The sequence below is a fragment of the Cololabis saira genome, chromosome 12, assembly GCF_033807715.1.
Source record: "Cololabis saira isolate AMF1-May2022 chromosome 12, fColSai1.1, whole genome shotgun sequence".
In the NCBI taxonomy this organism is placed as follows: domain Eukaryota; kingdom Metazoa; phylum Chordata; class Actinopteri; order Beloniformes; family Belonidae; genus Cololabis; species Cololabis saira.
In genome coordinates, this window is record NC_084598.1 from 10,065,300 (window position 1) to 10,086,173 (window position 20,874).

The following is a 20,874-nucleotide window of genomic DNA, read 5'->3' on the forward strand; positions in this document are numbered from 1 at the left end:
CCATATCTTGCCATACCCAATTGACGCCCCTGCATACAGGTGCTGGTCGAGCCAAGGTGAGCCGAGCTTTCTTTCTGCCACCTGCACACAATAAGTTAATTCCAAGGTTGTGCGGAGGAAAGGAGGCTGGAAACAGCGACAAGAGGGCGGATTGCTTTAGAATCCACTCTGATGGAAAAGGTAATGGCCCGGAGATTTGGTTTTGTTGTTAGCCAGCACAATGTAAAGCTCGGGAAGAACAAATAACAAGGTAAAATGTGTGTTCAAAACCGATTTACTGGTGAAAACGTTCATGAAATGTATTTGTCAGCAACATACAAGAACTTTTTGACACCTTTACACTGCAAAAACTCAGTCTCATTTTTAGTCAAAAAAATCTCATTACACTTAAAACAAGACTCATCACTAGAAAAAACAACGATTTTCACCTGTTTCAAGTAGATTTTCACTTAAAATAAGTAGAAAAATCTGCCAGTGGAACAAGATTTTTTTGCTTGTAATGAGAAGGAAAATCTTGTCCCACTGGCAGATTTTTCTACTTATTTTAAGTGAAAATGTACTTGAAACAAGTGAAAATTGTCAAATAACAAGTTATTTTACTGGTAATGACTCTTGTTTTAGGTGTAATGAGATTTTTTGACTAAAAATGAGACATTTTAACTAGAAATAAGACAAATATTCTTGTTTTGATTTAGAGTTTTTGCAGTGTAACAGGGTTGGACTACTTCATCTGCAGTGAAACATTTAATCAAGTGGAACTTCATCATGTCAGTCCACTAAATGTGGCCTACTCTGGATTGCGTTTTAGGTTCGCCTGCAGAGTTTTATAATAAATTGCAAAATGTTGCAGAGAACCAGAAAAAAAAAATGAGCACCTACATTTTCATTTATGATTTCTTTGAACACCGTCCTCATTCAATGGTTAATTGGGGGCCTGAAGCAGTGTCTTATCTCTATTATTGCTGGTACTGGACCGGCAGAATAACCTAAGCGTAACCTGAATTAAAAAGAAACAGCAGAGGAAATTACATTTTTTCAATTAAAAAAAAAGAAGGAAAGAAAACCCCCTTTGTTGATGAGAAGATGATATGTTGAGTAACTGATTTACGGCAGCTGTTTGAAATGCTGTTAAGGATGAATAATGTCTGCAGGTATAATAACCAATAATCAGCAGTTGTTTAACTTTGGTGGGAGCTTTCTGTGAATCATCTGGTAACCAAAAACAAAAAATCTGGATGTAGATGATATTTTCTGTCATCTGGTTCCAAAATCCGAAACCAACACAATGTCAGCACTCAGTCTTCCCCCACAGGACATTTCGATGAACTTCTACATTTCCCTCAGAGGTTTGAGGTTTGAATAGCTAAGCCACGGTGCCAAATAACAGCAATATTAAAATGCACTCATGAATTTGTGCAGCAGGTTGTAAAATCCCCAAACAGAAAAGCGTTGGGACACGAACAAAAGAAAGAACAGAAACAAGAAAAAAGTGACTCTTATATTTACATTTATTCCTAATTGCTGCATTTCAGGCTTGAAACACATTTACAAATTAAATAAAAAAAAGAGGTTGCTACTTCAAAGCTATCATATCAGAAAAGTAATTTTAATCAGTACTTTAAATAACTTTCTGTTTTCAGGTGATTGTAATTATGATTTAGTACAAAAGCAGCCTTGTCCACAGAACATAACGTTTTGGAGGAACACAGATGGGCAAAAGATCTATTGTTTTCGACAAATGTGTAAGAAAATCTTTTAAATGTTGTGTTTTTAAAACAACAAAAAAATCAGTGTTTCTCAAAGAAAGACTGGAAAGGACTGCCACATCCTCCCTTAAAGTCGTTCAATGATTCCAGGAATATGGAGGAATTTCAGCATCAAGATCCGTCATTCATTAAAACCTGATATAATCTCATGGCCCGAGGAATTCCTTTGGGAAACCTTTGTCTGGAGCTACGATGGAAGCGACACTCGCAAATGCCACCTAAGATGTTTAAAATAGATTACCTTTATTAACCTGGTCCATCCCTGCGCTGGAGGAATGAGACGGATGTATCGTGGTCGGACCAATCAGTGTTCCCGATCTTATTTTGGAAGACACGGGTGCTGCCGCGTACTTCAGAACAAAGAGGCCCACCCAGACTTATGAGCAACCACTTCAAAAGCAGGTTCTGTGGTGGCATGGGGCTGTGTTCAGGATCCTCCGTGGTGGCAGAATCAATGCAGGAAAGAATATAACCATTCTAGGCCCAGATATATATCGCTTTGATGATGACATCTTTTCAAGAGACATTTCATACATTTTTCAGCAAAACCACATTCTGCACATATCACAAAGATTACAAAGACATGACTGAGGAGAAGAAGATGAATTCAAACTGACCTGCTTCAGTCCTGACCCGTCTATAACAGAATCTGTGTGAGAAATACCAACAGTAATACTAAGTCTGAAGGATTTCAGACTGAAGGATGAGGCATACTAACAAATATTCTCCATCACTTGGTATCCTCAGTGTCAAAGTGCCACGTAGGCACTGAGAGAGTGATTGATTCTTCCAACTTTTTTACAGTATCTTGCAGGCAGGCAGAAATATGACATTTTATATCAACAAATGGCATGATGTAAAAAAAAAATCATTCATATTGGTTCATGTCGTCTGCAATGATGTCAAATAAAGGTCAAAGTGCATGTAGCAATAAATGTAATCCTTGAATTTACCTTTTCCAGTTTAAACCAGTGTGTCCCATTAAGGGTCCTGCAGGCGGATTTGAGCAATAAAGATGCTCCCCATCCGGCGCCCGCTCAAATCAGCGATGATGATATGCTCCGTGCACACCATTACCCCTAAGACCCGGAGAGGAAGGAGCCTGGAGGAGTCGGATGAATCAAAGCAGAACCATCTCACGTTACCAGGATCACAACCCGCTGAGACGCTGCGCTGCATTTCACCTGCGGCCAGATGTCAAGCATTTGCTTCCAGAAAGCGTCCCGTGGACAAAACATCATCTGCATTTCCACACCTGCGACCTCCTTTCACATTATCAGCTAAATTATTCTGCGCCGTTAATGTATTTTTGTTTGTATTTCAACATACAAACAGACGCTACACTATAATTATCATGCTTGCTCCCATGTGTAATTTTTTTTCCTCAATCAAATGTAATTAGAACCTCACAATGAGGCTGATTGGAGATAACAACTCTGCTTTTTTAAGACGGTGTGGAGAATTATAAACACACACACACACAATCCAAAATGGCTCAAGGCTGAAAAGGAGGAAGGACGATTATTTTCTATTATCGTGCACCTTATCGGAACGTTGTCATTGCCTGTACTTTAAAGATTATGCGTGATAGCATAATTAACTTCAACCCAGAGATGTATTAGACAACATAATTCAGTCCAGGCCCACATGCTTCCTCTGTGTTTTCCAAGATCCTGCCAGACTCAGTAAACAGGAGCATCAATACAACAGAGAAATCTTCAGGAAAGCCCTCGTCGCATCTACAAGAAGAAAGAGTTTTTTTTTTAGTTCTTTTTTTTTTTCAGGAGAAAAAAAAGCAAATCCGAAGCCTAAAGTCGAGCAGTTCAGTGTAATTAAAATAACATCCGTCGGGGATATGGAAATATCCCACGTTCCCCGTGTTCAAGTCTCAGGATAATTGTGAGCACTTGTATAACCAAATGAGCTCAGAGCCACAGTGGGACTTGGAGAGCGCGAGCGCACGGTTGCCACAGAGCTAGAGCAGGAGTCACCACGGAGGATCAGCACACTTTTCAGAGCACGACGGGCGTCCCACGGTGCACCAAACCCAGACAATTGTTCAACAACAGACACACAGGGGAAACCTAGTGATGTTTAATTTATGATTCCCATCAAAAGGACTTTTGGTGGCACAGTGGTTGAGGAGCGGTGGGGCAGTGAGAGGGGCATGGATCTTTCACACAGTCGTGGACGGTCTTTCTAGTTTACGAGAGCCTGCTGCGGAAGGTTTTTGCAAGCAGCCGATACGATGAATATAATTTGAAAATAATATCAAAGGTGTTTTTTTGGATGTGCATGAAACATGTGTGATTGTCAGAGGTATACCACATTTAACATCTGGCACAGCTGGACCATCTGCAACAACAGTCACTTTTAAATGACGAAAATGAGTTGCCAAGACAAATAAATCTGCTAAGCGGTTGTTCTAAAAATGAGACGTTGCAACTCAAATATGAAAGTCAGACAACAAGTGCTGCGGTGAGATGGATGGATGCATGTTGGGAGGTGACTGCCAGAGTCACCGCTGTGCTACAGAGCATGCTAATGAGGTGTGGATTTAGAAGCCCTGCAGAGTCACTAATGTGCTGCTCCAGATGGTTACACGCGGGGACACCTCACCTCAGCTCCTCATTTACTTTCCCCCTAGTTCGTCATTCATGCTCTCCAATTGTCTGTAGGATTCGTGTGAAATCGCCGGGGCTCTGACTGAGCACACAGCCTTTTCCGCTTACTCTCCTTCTTCATTTTTCTTCTTCTTTTTTTTTTTTTTTTTAACCCCCTTCATATGCGAGGTTACCAACACCACCGCAGGCCCAGCAGGATGTCTTGGTACTCACCATGCCAGCACCGCAGGGGAGCGGAGTGGCTTGCTGAGTTCCACACTTCAGCACAGTCATCCCAGCGAAGGCTGTGGGCTTGCCCCAGGAATGCCTCCTGACCACAGCTTCAGTCGCTGGAGCTAACAGGGGAGCAAAGAGTGCAAAAGAGGAAATACAGTTATCGGGTGTGCAGAAGCAGCGTTATCACGCACGGGCGTCCCCGGAAACTGCAGGAGTTATTCCCTGCCCGTGGAAAACACAATGTCTCTAGATTCTGGAGGAACAAAGCGTGCAAACAAACTCAGCTGCGGAGGCTTTTAAAATGTGCTGCATTTTTATAACCTCTCTGTGCTCGTTATGAGTTTCTAATGGATGTTATCACTGCCCTGCTGACAGCTTCTGGGTTAGCAGAGCTTGTTTCCTTCTCAAGTGACAATTCTAGTTATTATACCTGAGCCTTTTGTGTTGCTGCAGTGGGGGAGATAGACAAAACAGAGAGGCTTAAAAAGCGGGGCGAGAGAGGGTGCAGATACTGCGCAGAAGACAGGCGTGTGTTTGCATGTGTGAACGCCTCTGATCAAGCGCATTCGTCAAGATCACATGAAACAGAATGGCAGATTGTGCTCTAAGTGTAACCCCATGCAGACCTTGTACCACTGAAAGCATCAATCATCATCACGCAGCTATTAAATTGCACAAGTGTGCGTACTGTCTATTTGCAGACACACACACACACACACAAACAGAGCGGAGGTAATACCCATTTATTTTAAGTTAACTCTCTTGATGACACAGTACTGGGCTGGGCATGCTCGAAACCCAGCACACTCAGCAGCGTCTCCGTGCCACTTTGTCTCCACTAATCCTCAATCACTCACTCCTATGTGGAGAAAGGGTCAAGGTGTCCTCTTTCAGACAGACTTTCTGTAAGTAGGTAAGTACAGAACGGGGCCAAGATGGTGGGGAAGTCCCATGAGCTCACTGTCTAGCCAGATATTGCAGGCGCTACGCCTACAGTACCTCCTCCAACTGCACTGACACCTGGGAGGCTCAGTACGTTTGTGCAACATCAAAATGAACTAAATCTCTGTGAAACCAGTGGGGGGAGGGATAAAAAAATAATCAGAGCTAATTCAAACTCCTGAATACTTTCAAAGTTCAGCACACGCGATGATTAAGAGCAAGGGGTTAGTCAAAGTCCGATGACTAAAGCCTCACAGTGACATTTTCATATTCTCTCCCGGCGCTCTGATCTGAATCACTTCCTCTTCAAGGGACAAGACGATGCTATTTTGGTTCGGAGAGATAAAAACTGCAGCTCAGGACGGAGACAAGAGTCATGAGGATTCAAGGCCTTGGCTGACCTCATGATCAGATTAGGAAGAAAAAACATGCACACACAAACAGATAAATGACTGTAAAGAGAATCTACGATGCATCAGATTCAGTTTCAGGCGTCTCCAGCGTCTGCAGCTGAAAATGTCATTTTAATTAGTGAAACAAATTTCCTGAGTGAGAAAACAAATTCCCCGGATCATTCCATCTTCAAATGATTGGGCTTCAAACAGACTTAATGGAAGTGTCCTTCCTGCTGAATTAACGGGAACGAGTCCTTGTTTTCTCAGCTTCGGCGTGTGCTGGTAAGATTATAATTTGATGCTTCATTTTGAATTAGAAAGTGTAAAAAGACCATGGCAGATTAATCTCATCTTCATTGATGAAACATCTGCTGTTATGAGACGAGTGGGAGGAGAAGACTTTGACAGAACTCTTTAAAAACAAGCATATAAACATAATTGTATTGTAGTATTATTATTATTAACAACATGATAATGATGAGCTGGGCTCTACTTTTAGATCCTTGTTAGCTGTGATGCTGTACTAACGAGCAGAGGCTTCTCCTCTGTGTAAAGGCTTGTTTGCAGTCTTACTTTCAGTCTTTTTTTTATTTTGTATTCCCTTGAGAAAATAAGAATCTTATTCTATTTTAATGAATTACTGAGGCATGTCTTTCCTGTTGAAAGTATCAAAGATAGAAAAAATAAATCATGGCATAACTTACCTTCCTTGGAAAATGGCAGGCCGGTTTAATTACATAGCCTATTTAATTAATAACATATATTGACTCAGTATATCTTATTGTGTTCTCACCAGGGTTTAGGGAACACATGTGAAATGTTTCCATCTTATTAAATGCTCTTTGACATGCGAGTGCTCTGCAGCAGCGGGGAGGTCTCTGGTTCCAGAGATGGTGCTGGTGCCACGAACCTAGACCTCCCTCTAGTGGACGAGGAGGGTTCAAAGTCTGACACACTGGCCTCCTTCAGGCAACAGACGGGTTTTTTTTTGTCTTTTATTGCAGAAAAGTTTGCTTGTCTATTCAAGAGTCACATAAAACGTTACTGTGCATTTGAATAATGAATAAAAGAGCATGTTACACGTGACACATGTGCATTCTTAAGATGAAATCAGTTTCAATGCTGATATATTTCCCCTACTGGAACTTTTGTATTCCCCGGTAGCTCCGTGAGCGTATGCAAGAGTCTGTGGTTGGCCCTTGGGTTTTGTCAGAGCAGTCAAGGTGTGTTATGTGCACGCTGTGCAGATGCATAGAGCCTCTGTAGCTGCTGGAGAGGTAAGAGGTCCGACTCAATATCCAGTAAACGGGGAGAAATAAAGTGACATGTCCTACAAAAGAACATTTAAATACCCCCCATGGCCTTAATATGTGATGGCTCGAGCTCAGCAACATTTATGTTTCTTATCTAAGTTGTTTCTTGTTTTCTTCCTAAAGTTCCTCAGATTTATGCAACTGATGATCTGAAAGTGTTTAAAGTCCCCAGTTGTACTGTACAGAACAGCATTGTACATAAGGCCACCAAAACGTTAGAAACTGCCCTGGGTTCAGTCCAGCCACTTTTTAATCCGCCTGCTGGACTCAAGTGTCGCCATCATTTCACCTGCAAAACATCTGAGAAATATCCAGGAATATTTCATGCAGATCTAACACTTGTGGATCTTACAGAGTGTCAGTCAAGTCAATCACTTCAAGCCGCAACATCTCTCGTAAAACAAATACAGACCAACTGAAAACAGACGAATCCAATGTGCACTGGATCATATTTGACCCGTGTCTTAGTGGTGAGGACTGTTACCTCACAACATGGAGGTCCCGGGGTCAAATCCCTGCGGGGGCCTTTCTGTGTGCAGTTTGCATGTTCTCCTGGTGCTTGTGTGGGTTTTTCTTCAGGTACTGTGGGTTCCTCCAGTCCACTAACATGTGTGTTGGTTTGATTGATGGGTTTAAGGAAGTAAAGAAAAGTTGATTCACTGCAATTAGCTCATCTGTCAACGTGTCTCAATCATCCGTTTCTGTTTTGTCATATTTAATAGCTCTGGCGTTTAATCTGTTGACCACATGGCCGCTGTTATTGTTGGAGTATTACTTATTGCATACTTTTGACTTTTTTGTGGCTCTGTGAGGATTGCCTCCCCCATACCATTTCCTCTCTTACCATACATCTTATATATAACCTGAGCTCTTATGTGCCTCAACTTTACAACGAACAACAACCACCTTGCTTTTAGGCACTGGTTCTCTTGCCATCATGCAGAATTGTTGCACACTATTCATTTATTCAGTTTCCATTTTGTCTTGACGTTGGATTCCAGCTTTTCTCTGAGAACACGACACATTAGCAAAGATATGCAGAATGTGACGGCGTGTTATTCATAGCACGCCTATGAAGGTAACATTGAAAGTGACAGGTGCTTTCACTGACTCCTCCTCAGTAAGGTCAGCTGTCACAGAGAAAAACAGCTCGCATACCAGCATGCCACAAAGCAGCTCAAAGCTGCCTTGTGCTACTTTGACAGCTCGTAGCTGCTTCCTCTTCTCCCGGCTCTGCTGCGAAAGAGGATTTGTGCTATAAGCTAAACTAATAAAAACACACCGCTGGTGCTTTATCTGCTGGAATTGTTTGGTGCTTCAACTTTACAACAAGCAGTGTTTACTTGATGCTCACACGCGCCTTGTGTTTTTTATTCAAAGCAATATTCAAATTCATTTTGACTTGACTCTGGTTACAATCCACACTGGCAGGTTCTGGTTGTGCCTTTCACATTTTTAGGAAAGATATTTGTAAATAAATTGATACTAAAAGAGGATATTAAAATATCCGCTGCAAAAATAATGCAAATAAGGTGCAAATTCATGCTGTGAAAATATCCTGGGTTTGATAAAAACAGCACGCAAGAGGAAAAAATGCAGGATAAAGCTGAATTACGCAGAATTGCATACATTTACTGTATTAGGCACACCCGGTGTAAATAAAGTGAGCTGTAAGTGTATGAACATGAGTCAGTGCTATCTGTTTGAACACATTTACTTTTAGGTTTTGGCTGTCTTCCAATATCATGTAAAAAACAAATGATGTTCAGGGGGAAAGATATTCTAATAAAAATAAAGATGAAACCATAAACCTCTATGTTCCTCTCGTTTGTGTATATCTAGACATCAAACCCTCTCACATTTCTTTTTGTCATTGAGCCTCACTTTTCATTTTAATATGAGAACAAATAGCTTTTGTATTTAACTTTAAGAGCCTGCAGCAGTAATGAAAGCTTCGACTCCTCCAGACAGACAGTTGGCTCTTAAACAAGTAATCGTGAACAGAGGAGTTGTTATGTAAAAGCTGAAAAAACAAAACAAAAAAACAGGTTGCACCAGTTCTCTCCCCATCACTTCAGACAAAAGCTGAGCCAGAAAATTGGTGCATGAGCATGTGATTTGACACCACACACAGGCACGGCGTCTCTAAAAACAGAGCGATAAAGGCATGTTCCACACACCGGCAAATATGATGGATTCCTGCAAGATCACAGACTCATTTAGACTATAAACGTATTTACGATCAATATTGGAACAGAGTTGTGAGTCTTGATGTTTGGGTTTGATGTCTAGCTATGCAAAGGACGCGTTTCAGATCCTTATCACTGAAAGATATGCTCCTGCAAAGCAAGACGTATTCTTTGAATTTTCAGGCATTAAATAAAAACAACCTTTAATAAAGATGCAAACGTCAGAGAAAATAGGTGCTGAGCAGTTTATAATAAATACACAAAACTCTGGAGGGGCAAACAAAACCGGGTTTGAAAGAACTCTAAATGCTACAAACAAGAACACTTAAATGTATCCGACGAGAACTATGAAGAGACCAAGACACACAAACGTATCCCTGAAACTAATGACTAAAAGCAGAAGAGGAAGTGGAAAATGCTATTTCCTGAAATTACTGCATAGGTCGTAACTGACCGTTGAAAGTAACAGGATTTCATTTACAAAAGTCAACAGCTGCGGTAGCAGGGAAATATCCAAAAAGTGCTTGATTAATGCAAAATTAAACACTTTAAATACGTCTGCACAATGTGTAGATAAGAGCGTGACCGTGACAGCTACGGCGCTCCGACCACGTGGTAGTTAATGGGGTGAAAGTGACAAAGCGTGAGCATAAAAAGCTTCCCTGAGAGTCCTCCTCTGTCAGCTGGGAATCTGTCGTGTGCGGCTCCTTTACAGGATCCGAGGGAGTCTGTAGTCGTCGGGCCGCGGCTCAGTCTCTGATCAGCCCCAGCTTCTTCAGAGCCTCGCGGCGGTTCTCCTCGTTCTCCTCGCTGGGGCAGATCAGCACACTGATGCCCTGCGACCGCGGCAGCTTGGCAGAGCCTCTGGAGTGATGGAGGGCGGTCGGGCCGGGCCTGTGAGAGTCTGGGGGTTGGCCTGTGGCGTGGCCCGCCTGCAAGTGCCCACCCTCAGCGTGTAGAAACTCTTTCCCACTCCCTAGAGAGGCCGGGCGAGGTCGAGTGTTGCGCAGCTGCCTGAGGCTCTGGTCACATCCCCGATCGGCCTGAGATGAGTTCTGATAAGCGCTTAGACGCGGACCAGAGCGCTCCAGGCTGCCCGACTTGAAAGCGAAGGCCTGTGGCGGAGGTCGCTGCTTGACCGGTGCAGGAGTGCTGAGTACAGGGGAATTAGCAGGGGCCTCTTTCATATGTTTGTCAGCAGGTAGTTCGTTATCTGACGGGAAAGCTGCAGAGGGGTCACTGAAAGCTGCAGGTACTGGTAGGATATCGAGGTCCTGCAGGGGAGGAGCTGGAGAAGATGGTGCTGCTGCTGCAGTCGGCACAGACTGGAGGGGGACGGAGGCGGGCGCTTGGCCGTAAACATCCGCGTCAGATGGAGGTGTCATAGGTGGCGTATGAGGAGCTGCCGGGCTGATTGGAGGAGATGGAGCTGCCCACGATTTTCTAGTTTTTAAAGAAAGTTTGGGGCTCAGGGCAGGGCTGGAATGTTCCTCACTGCTTTTGAGCAGTCCAAGCTTCCGCAGCGCCTCCATCCGGACCCTCTGAGGGTCCGGCATGACCCAGTCACTGCCGGTGGACACCGAATGAGCCGAGTGTCCATCAGAGCCCGCTCCTGCCGTCTTTTTTGAATTCAAAATAATATTAGAAGGAATCTTCTTGGGCTTCGGGGCGACAGCGGGGGGGCTCCTGGGCTCAGGAGGAGCTTCCTTTTCAGGGAGCAGAAGCTTGATTGAAGGATCCTCGGTTACAGGGGAGTTCACCGGAGTCTTCTCTTCAGAGACGTCTGTGCACGGCTGCTCTGGGTCAATAAGTGCTTCTGGCTTGGCTGGGAATGCTGCAGGTGGAAGGACAGATTCTTCCCTCTCTGGTTGTGAGGGAGTGTCCGGTTCATCCATGAAGTCTGACGGAGGAGGGATGATACCCAGATCCGCCTCCGAGGCTTCGGTGCTCTGTCCTAGGCAAGGCCTGGTACCCGTGACGCTCTCGGGATCACAATCGCCGTCTGAGGCTGAAGCCAGGCCCTCAGCCAGGCCCTCAGCCAGGCCCTCAGCCAGGCCCTCAGCCAGGCCCTCAGCCAGGCCCTCAGCCAGGCCCTCAGCCAGGCCCTCAGCCAGGCCCTCAGCCGGGTTCATCGATGACTCAGGATCAGGGACAGTGTTGGATGTATCCCCTGTTTTAAGAGCATTCATGTTGACTGGTGACGCAGGAGTGGATTGTGGTTCGGAGCTTTGATTCAGATCACGACACTCAGTTTTGTCGTCGGAGGTTGTCGTTGTGGGTGCAGACTCTGCCGCAACACTGCTTTCAGACTCGCACGTCCCGTTGGAAACACCTAAGATAAACAAGTTCAGTTAGGTTAGCGCTGCAGTCCTCTATGTTAACACTAAAAAATGCATGTGAGAGACGAATGAAACGTGTAAAACAGAGAGCATACCTTTAATTTTCCCCTGATCATTATTGTCTGCCGTCGACCAAGCGTCTGGCTCGTCATTGGACAAGCCGCTGTCTTCCTGCACCTCCAACGCTTCAATGGTTTCCTCCAGATACATGAGACATGCTCTCTCCTCCGCAGACAGGTGCTCCATGCTGTCGTCACTCTGTACACAAAATGAAGCAGTGAAATATGTGTATGGAGGGAAAAAAACTTAATTACTGTCCTCTATTCAGGCAGGATAGGAAGCAGTGTGTAAATGAGTTGACAACAATCAGATAAACGGCTGAAGTTGTAAGACGAGACTCACAAAGCCAGAGTTCATGCTGATCACACTGTCGTAGCTCCCGATACTTTCCATATTGCTCAAGGACTCCATGGTAACGGCACCTGGCACGTGCCACTCTTCGGCATGGCACAGGAAAGGGGGTGGAAGTGGGACTCGGGCTTCAGAGTCCTCTCTGGATGTTTAAATCTCACCAAAAGTCGGTCTTTGGGAGAATCTGAAAGGTCAAGGAGAGAAGGTATGAGAGCGACTAAATGGAAACAGATCTTCTCTGTGAGGTGTGTGCTTTTCCCATGCTGCAAGGTGTTACATTCTCTGACAAGTTACTGAACATATTTTTTTACAAAGAATAACATTTGGCAAAATGTAAGTAGGTGTGTGAAACCCAAACAAAAGTTGGGACTTTATTAATGTGTTATTAATGGTGCAACACCTTCTCATTTAACATTTAAAGGCATTCTGCTGTTGAGGATATGAAACGATGAAGCGTCTCGGGTCATATTTTGTCCCATTTTTCCTGCAGATAAGTCCCGAGGTGTTCAACAGTACAGAACAGTACATTGTTTCAAAACTCCCCACGGTTTCTGAACAGGTACACGTCAGGACAGCAGGCAGGTCCGTCCAGAGGCCATGGGCTCATCTTCCTCAACCATACCTTGGTAATGTGATCAGAATGCTTTCTCTTTCTTTGTCTGGTTAAAAATTGGGTGGATGTCTCTGGAAATGATGCAGCATGGAAGTTTTAGTTTTAGTGTACTTTAAACGACCTTTACCGTGGGCCCTGAAACAAGCCCATGCAGTTACAGACTCTGGCTTCTGGGTTTGTTTTGGTTTTGGTGTGAAACACATGGCAGCGACGTCTTCTGTGTGATGTTTCAATGCCTCTGAGCCCAGGAACATCTGTGCTGCCTCTGGATACAGCTTGTAAAATTTTAAGTGAAAATTGTGCACGTAACTCATCATTGTGGTTCTTGACAAAGGTTTTAGTCGCTTGCCCATGTGTTGACTTCAGCTACTGTTGAAGGACAGTTCTCGATGCAGTGCCGTCTGGGGTAGGAGATGAGAATTACCCTGCTAGGGCCCTTTACAGACCTACGGTCCTCTGGCACCGGCCTTTTAACCATTACCCAAACCGGGACTAAAACCCACGGTGAGGCTGCATTCAGCCACTATGGCCCTTATTTATGGAACAGCCTGCCAGAGAACCTCAGGACCGCAGAGAACGTTGATATTTTTAAAAGGAGGCTCAAGACACACCTTTTTAGCTTGGCTTTTATCTGATCTCATTTACCTAGTCTTTTCAGCTATTTATTGTATTTATTGTATTTACTTTTTTAGCTTTTTTATTATCTTTAAACCTTTAATCCATTTTAGTGACTTTGTATTTTATGTTATTTATTATTCATCTTAAGTTTTGTATAGATTTCTCTAAAATTTTACACTTTTTAGGCATTTTTTACTTTCTTTTAATCTTTTAGTTTTTAGCTCCAGTGTTTCCTCAGGGGGGTCGTCCACACATGGAGGTGTGCCTGCTCCGCCCATGGGGGTGTCGTCATGGGGGTCCCTCAGGCCTGGGTAGCTGGGGGTGGGACTCCACCTTCTGTGTGGGGTCTGTCCTGGTCTCTCCGGGTTGGGGGGGTCTCTGTGGCGATGCTCCTTGTGGTCATGGCCGGTGGAGCCTCTCGGTGTGGACGGCCACCCATAGGTAGTGTTTTCCTCACCTGGATCGTTAGTGCTAAGCCATGTCACCAGTCCACTTACTGTGTGTGTGTGTGTGTGTGTGTGTGTGTGTGTGTGTGTGTGTGTGTGTGTGTGTATGCATATGTGTATGAGTGTGAGTGAGGGTGTGTGTATGCGTGGGGGGTGGGGGATGGGGTCGTATGGGATGTTTTGAATTGTACTTTTGATTGTTATTTTATTTTGTATGTAAAGCACCATGAGTTGCATTTACACTGCATGAGTTGGTGCTATATAAATAAATAAAGTTTGAAGTTTACACTACTCCAGCTCCCCTGAATACCTGATCATATCAGGTACTGTAGAAGAAAAATATACACGTCTCGTCCAAACTTTCTGTGAGGGACACGACTTTAAAAATGATGATTTTCTTAAATAAGCAGAAATGGATGGATGGATGGATGGATGGATGGATGGATGGATGGATGGATGGATGGATGGATGGATGGATGGATGGATGGATGGATGGATGGATGGATGGATGGATGGATGGATGGATGGATGGATGGATCTTCTTTTACTTTTATTTCCAGCATTCACCTCCTAGGACCTGGCGTACTTGGACATAATATGTTTTGTCGTCCAGATCATGATATTTTATGTCTTAACGGGGCCAAATCAACAAGTAAAAGATTGCACCAGCTCTCAGGAGGTATAACTGCCTCATACCAAGAGCTTTGGGGATGTGTTAAAATAATGAAGATAAACAAAATAAAATAAAATAAAATGAAATAAAGAATCTTGTATTCATAATGATTACAAACTCAAAGTAAATTATAATTTTAAGAATCTCTGTTTATTTATTCATTCATTTTATTTATGGGGTTGTAGAAAAGTTTCCTTCATTTATTAATTTATTTGAAATTAAAAAAATTTAATTTGACTGAAAGGCTTTTTAAAAGATTGGGTTGTTTTATAATTTTGCATAAAGAATTGTTGTTTTAGCATTCTTCAATAGTAAAAATGGCATAAACAATAGTTTTACGGTCATACTTGGAAATCACTGGCATATTTGAACTCTTGGGAGGGTTAGGTACATCACAGTTTACAACCTCTGGCAAAAATAAGGAACCGCCATTCTTTTGGAAATTTGGGAATCTCTAATCCATTTTTCTTTGAAACCCTTTTGATTTTGTTTAATTTCACAAAGGAACAGGAGTCAAACGATTTAAAGGGAAAAATTATGAAACATAAACTGCATTTCCTAAACAAAAATCCACAACAGTCAAAATATTCAAATAAGCCCGACACGGAAGCGCCCGTGGATCCCAACAAGCGGCTGCGCCTGGCGGGTTTACAGGAAACGTGGCCCCCAGCAAGACTGCTGTCAGCTGTAACAATGGGAAGGACCATAAAACTCAACTAAGGTAGTTCAACAGAGTTCTGTTTCCAGTCTGCTGTGTTCCACATTTGGAGTAGTTGCGATTCACAGGGAAAGGTCGTAAAAAGGGAAAGTAAACCAAGGAAGACCAAAGTAAACCAAAGTAGACCAAGGAAGACGTCAACGTGTTAAGACCGAACACCCCAAGCAACATGTCTTGAAAATAAAAAAATGCAGCACATTTGAAAACAATAACAACAACACGCAGAAACAGGAGTCAGTGTTACTTGAATATAAGAACTTAGAGCAGGGAAGTGAGTTTTATGCATAGAGAAGTCAAATGTAAAGAGTGGTTATGTGAGCAGCGTTGAGCTGGGTTAAACAGAAGCAGTGGTGGACCCTGGATGAAAGATTGTGACGGATCCTCAGTGACCGCGGTGTAAGGAGGTGATGGTTGACATGTGACTTCCTGAAGAAAACCGTCACATTTCCACAGTCAGCGATGATGAGACTGCATGTCAGCTGAAAGACCAGGAGAGACTTCTCTCACTCCACCAATCAAAACCAAACTTAGTGATGGTTGAATTAATTTACATGATGCTGATGCGTGTTGTTGCAGAGCAAAGCGTGTTAAAACTTTACTCTTTCTCTATTTTATTATTTTGCAGACAGTATATAGGCTACAGAAATAAAATGGTAATTCCACCTTTTTTTGTAGAAAGTCATTCAGAATAACTGCTTTCTAAGTAATTCCAGAACGGACCAATGCTTTATTGCATACTTTAAATACTTTGCACATGATTCAAGGGTGCTCAGTGATGCATACAGCATTTTTCTACATGGTATTCATTTTGAACCTGCAATCAAGACTGAAAAGATCTTTCTTTGTGCTCATACGTGACATGTTTTCCACCATGCGTAGACTGCTGAAAGAGTGTCGATGACCAGGGTTTTCCGCGGTTTTGTTGCGCTTCCCTGCTCCTTGTTTCATATTCATATAACTGCCGGCAGGTCAGGGAAGAGGACGGTACGGGCTTTGAAAACAGAGAGGTTCAAGACATTTTTAAAAAGAAAGCTGACAGGGATGTAGATTTTAAACTTCCTGATTACCAGGCATTTGACGTAGAAACACACTGAGCAGGAAATTACATGATAGGGAAACCTGGAAGCAGATGTCTACAACTTTTTAATAACTGTAGTTAGGTTTGGTTGAGAGAGCAGGTTTACTGCTTCACAAGAGAAAAGCGTGCAGTCAGGTTTTGTTGAACACACCTGAGCACACCTGCAAAGTCAGGTGTGAAGTTAAATTGAACTTCATTGTTGTCTTATCTTGGAGAACATTTGATTAAGCACATAATGGCAACTGAATGAAAAACTAGCTTTGGGAGACTACATGTAGGCTGCACATCACGGTTTCAGGTCATTACTGAGCTACTAAACTAAAACCCAGCCACAAAAACACGCAGACTGTCTACAAACAAGCTCCCAGTACAAGATGGCTCACATTTAAAGTATTTTAGGGGGGGGGGATCCAGGGGGGGGATCCTGGAAAAAGGGTTTCCACAGGCATGCCTCACAATGGCAGATCAAATCTGATCAGTGATATTTTAAAAATGAAAGATAATGTCAAGACAACAGAGGACACTGGGGTCATGTCCTGTGTCCTGGGTGAAGACTGGAAGGAATTCTTTACACGCGGGGAGATCAGATTTGGCCTTTCAAGAATTTCTAGAGTAAATAAATACCTGGAGAGAAAACTACATGACTCCGTTTTCCCCACCAGAATGTCACTGCTGACAGTAGTGAGAGAGGTTTTGAGGGTTGATCAAAAATGATTGAGGTTAAGTGAAGACCCATTTTTTTTAAAGTAAATCTACAAAAAAAACAACAACAACCTGAAAGCAAGCAGTCATGTGAGTAATTAAGTCAGGAATGAAGTAACAGGTTGTTCCACCCTGGAGGGAGGGAATTTGGGCTGCTGTAATGAGATGATGGCATTTTGGACGTGCTGGCATCCAGACTTGACTCGGACAGCCGGGGAAAAACCTGATCCCCGGCGTTTACTTAGAAACGAAAGCCAGGTGACAAAACACGTACTGGTCTCCCAGTGAAAGTGTCAGCGGCTGCTAATGACTGTCCTGATCAAGGCACTCAGGCAAACACCTATCAAACCTGATCGAAGCATCCAGGCCAACACCTATCAAACCTCATCAAAGCATCCAGGCCAACACCTATCAAACCTGATTGAAGCATTGAGGCCAACACCTATCAAACCTCATCAAAGCATCGATGCCAACACCTATCAAACCTCATCAAAGCATCCAGGCAAACACCTATCAAACCTGATCGAAGCATCGAAGCCAACACCTATCAAACCTGATTGAAGCATCGATGCCAACACCTATCAAACCTGATCAAGGCACCCAGGCCAACAACTATCAAACCTGATTGAAGCATCGATGCCAACACCTATCAAACCTGATCAAGGCACCCAGGCCAACAACTATCAAACCTGATCGAAGCATCCAGGCCAACACCTATCAAACCTGATTGAAGCATCCAGGCCAACACCTATCAAACCGGATCAAGGAATTCAGGCCAACACCTCTCAAACCTGATCGAAGCATCCAGGCCAACACCTATCAAACCTGATCGAAGCATCGATGCCAACACCTATCAAACCTCATCAAAGCATCCAGGCCAACACCTATCAAACCTGATCAAGGCACCCAGGCCAACACCTATCAAACCTGATCGAAGCACCCAGGCCAACACCTATCAAACCTGATCAAGGCACCCAGGCCAACACCTATCAAACCTCATCAAAGCATCCAGGCCAACACCTATCAAACCTGATCAAGGCACCCAGGCCAACACCTATCAAACCTGATCGAAGCATCCAGGCCAACACCTATCAAACCGGATCAAGGAATTCAGGCCAACACCTCTCAAACCTGATCGAAGCATCCAGGCCAACACCTGCAATATCAAACCTGATCGAAGCATCCAAGCAAACACCTTTCAAACCTCATCAAAGCATCCAGGCCAACACCTATCAAACCTGATCGATGTTATGAACCTGCACGGCGGCCGTAGCAAAGCGCACTACACCCACAGCTGAGTCAGGTTTAATGGTGACAGGAATGTGGCTTTGCTTGCTTCCACAGCTTCACAACACGATCCGCCAATACCTTTGAGGTAACCAGGCATTCGGAGCAGGTACAGCTCTTTAACTTCAAGGGAGGGTCAGCTCCAGCTCTTAAATGTTTTCATGAGTCAGGCTTGTAATATTACAGGAAACATCTTTCACGGTCCACAGTGACAAATTACAGGGCGTCAGTATGAAATGGGTCCAAAAAAATGTTAAGTGTGTGAGGACATGCAGTCAAGCTTGAGCTGGCTTAATAATTTACAGTAAACAAAGGTTCAGGGCAGCATCAGGTTGGACGACTCTCAGCCTTCTGGAGGGAAGAGAAATAGTTATTTAATGTTTAGCTCGCCAGCTCTTCCCTCTGAAAAGACTTTTGTTGGCTTTAAACGGTCAATATTTGCACTTTGTCTGACTCAGTGTACAAAATCCACAAAATGTTCATTGATCAACCTCTTGTGATCAATACGTGACGTCGGAAAGTAAAAGCTTCCAGAGTGTGTAAAGAAGGACTTGTGTCCTCAAACTGGTTCATAGTTGCTCAGACAGGATAAGTCTGTTATGACCGATCAATCATGTTCAATAAGAGCTGAAAACAGTTGCGCACCCTATAATTATCTTCTTTTTATTTGTACATACATACATACATACATACATACATACATACATACATACATACATACATACATACATACATACATAAGCAACATTTGACATCTCTAAACCAGCAAACTTCAGAGTACATAAAAAGGTGTCGATCTGGAGGATAATTCCCGAGAACTCACCTGAGATGTGAGAGAAAGTGTGAAGTCCTGAATGATCCAGATGTTTTCAGACGCGCACACAGAAAAGACTCTGTTTTCAGGTGTCAGTCCATAGCAGACGGTCACCTCTTCACCCCGCCACGGCTCGGATCGCTGCTGGCAGCCACACTGCGCGACGATCGGCAGCGACCGGCTGAGCAGGTAGAGGAACCTGCGACCAGGTGAGGCCGCGGCTTCCGGGAGCGCTGGCTGGCGCGGACCAATCAGCGGCCGCCGCGGACGTTTCCATGGCAACGCCCGCAGCAGAGAAGTGAGCCGAACTGAAAACTTATCCGTTTTGGTTTTGGTTTGTTTTAAACTGACATTTGTACTGACAGGTGAAGAAAAATACATCATGGCTATTTTTAATAATCACATACATTCATCTAATTTATTCAACTGTAATCTGAAGCACTTTTTATTTTTTACAAACTTCAAAACAATGGAATATTAGACTTATATACACTGAAAAAATACATCTAAGCGCATGTAAATATAACATATTTAAATCTGTGATATAAACAATTAGAAAATGAAGTTTGTTGCTCTGTATGAATACATCTAGTTTTGAACATAATCTGCATTGTGCATTTTGTTTCTTTAACAAGCAGTATTTATGTAATCCCAGGCAATCTTTTATCTTTTTACACACAAACAACAAGCAACGATCTTGTTGTATTTACCTTTCCTTTAACAATTTTAATCTATTGGGCAGATTGACCAAAGTTTAGATGAAACATGCTTTATTTGTTTAAGTAGAACAACCACAGTAAAAAATATCTTGGTTGATCTACTTTAAAAAAATGAAGGCAACTTTTTTCGCATGAGATTTTTATGTAGATCAAGAAAGACTAGTCTTTGAATAACTATTTTATTTTTAGTATGTACAAAATTCATTTGCAAGTCAAGTCAACTTAATTTTGATAAATAAAGTAAACTTACTTGCAAAATGTATTATTTACATACAGAAAATTAGTCTTTCTTGATCTACATAATAATCTCATGCAAAAAGTTGACTTATTTTTTTTTTTTAAAAGTACATAAAATAAATAAATATTCCACAATATTTGTGGCTGATTAAATGGAGCCATCATCATGCTTGTATCTATTGTGATGTGTAAAACCTTTTGATGTTGGCTAAATGTGGACAATAGTGGGAATATATACACCAGATGTGAGCAGAGAAGGTAAATTCACTATCAGTCTGTATAAAATTAGTATCTCAAGGCATTTATTTCACAATTTATCACATAGGCTGGGAAGCGTCAGGTGTGTGTGTGTGTGTGGGTGTAAAGCAGAACTATCCACCCGACAGTTTCACGACAGTGTGTTTTTCCCAGGAACTGCAGTACACATCGGTGACGTCTGTCACCTGTAATAAAAATCTTATTTCCATCAACTTCCTGCCCCCCCACACCCATCCCACGATGTCCTAACAGCAGGGCGAGGAACTCACAAAACTGGGATGGATAATTCGACATGATTTACAGATAACTTAAATCACCCAGACTTATGATTTACCTTCAAAAGCAGAATTGAAGCGATAAGCAGTTTCAGACAGAAAGGCTTTTATAGCTGGACAGCAGTTCGCTACAAGTAATCGAGAGAATATGACATTTAATCAGACAGGTAACTCTCAAGTAAAAGTAGAAGCTGATTTGAATCTGTCTTTATTTCTGAAGCAAGTCTGGGGGGTATTTAGT

General features: G+C 42.9%; 1 protein-coding gene across 1 annotated transcript; it reads right to left on the bottom strand.

Moving 5' to 3' along the window:
* Positions 1 to 9,486: 9,486 nt before the first annotated feature.
* LOC133456279 (specifically androgen-regulated gene protein-like) lies at positions 9,487 to 19,313 on the bottom strand. The gene is made up of 4 exons (XM_061734741.1): positions 19,154 to 19,313; positions 12,187 to 12,379; positions 11,880 to 12,042; positions 9,487 to 11,777 (listed from the first exon to the last, which is right to left on the bottom strand). Exons 2-4 carry the CDS (start codon positions 12,253 to 12,255, stop codon positions 10,195 to 10,197), a joined length of 1,815 nt encoding a protein of 604 aa, XP_061590725.1. The 5' UTR covers positions 12,256 to 12,379; positions 19,154 to 19,313; the 3' UTR covers positions 9,487 to 10,194.
* Positions 19,314 to 20,874: the final 1,561 nt, after the last annotated feature.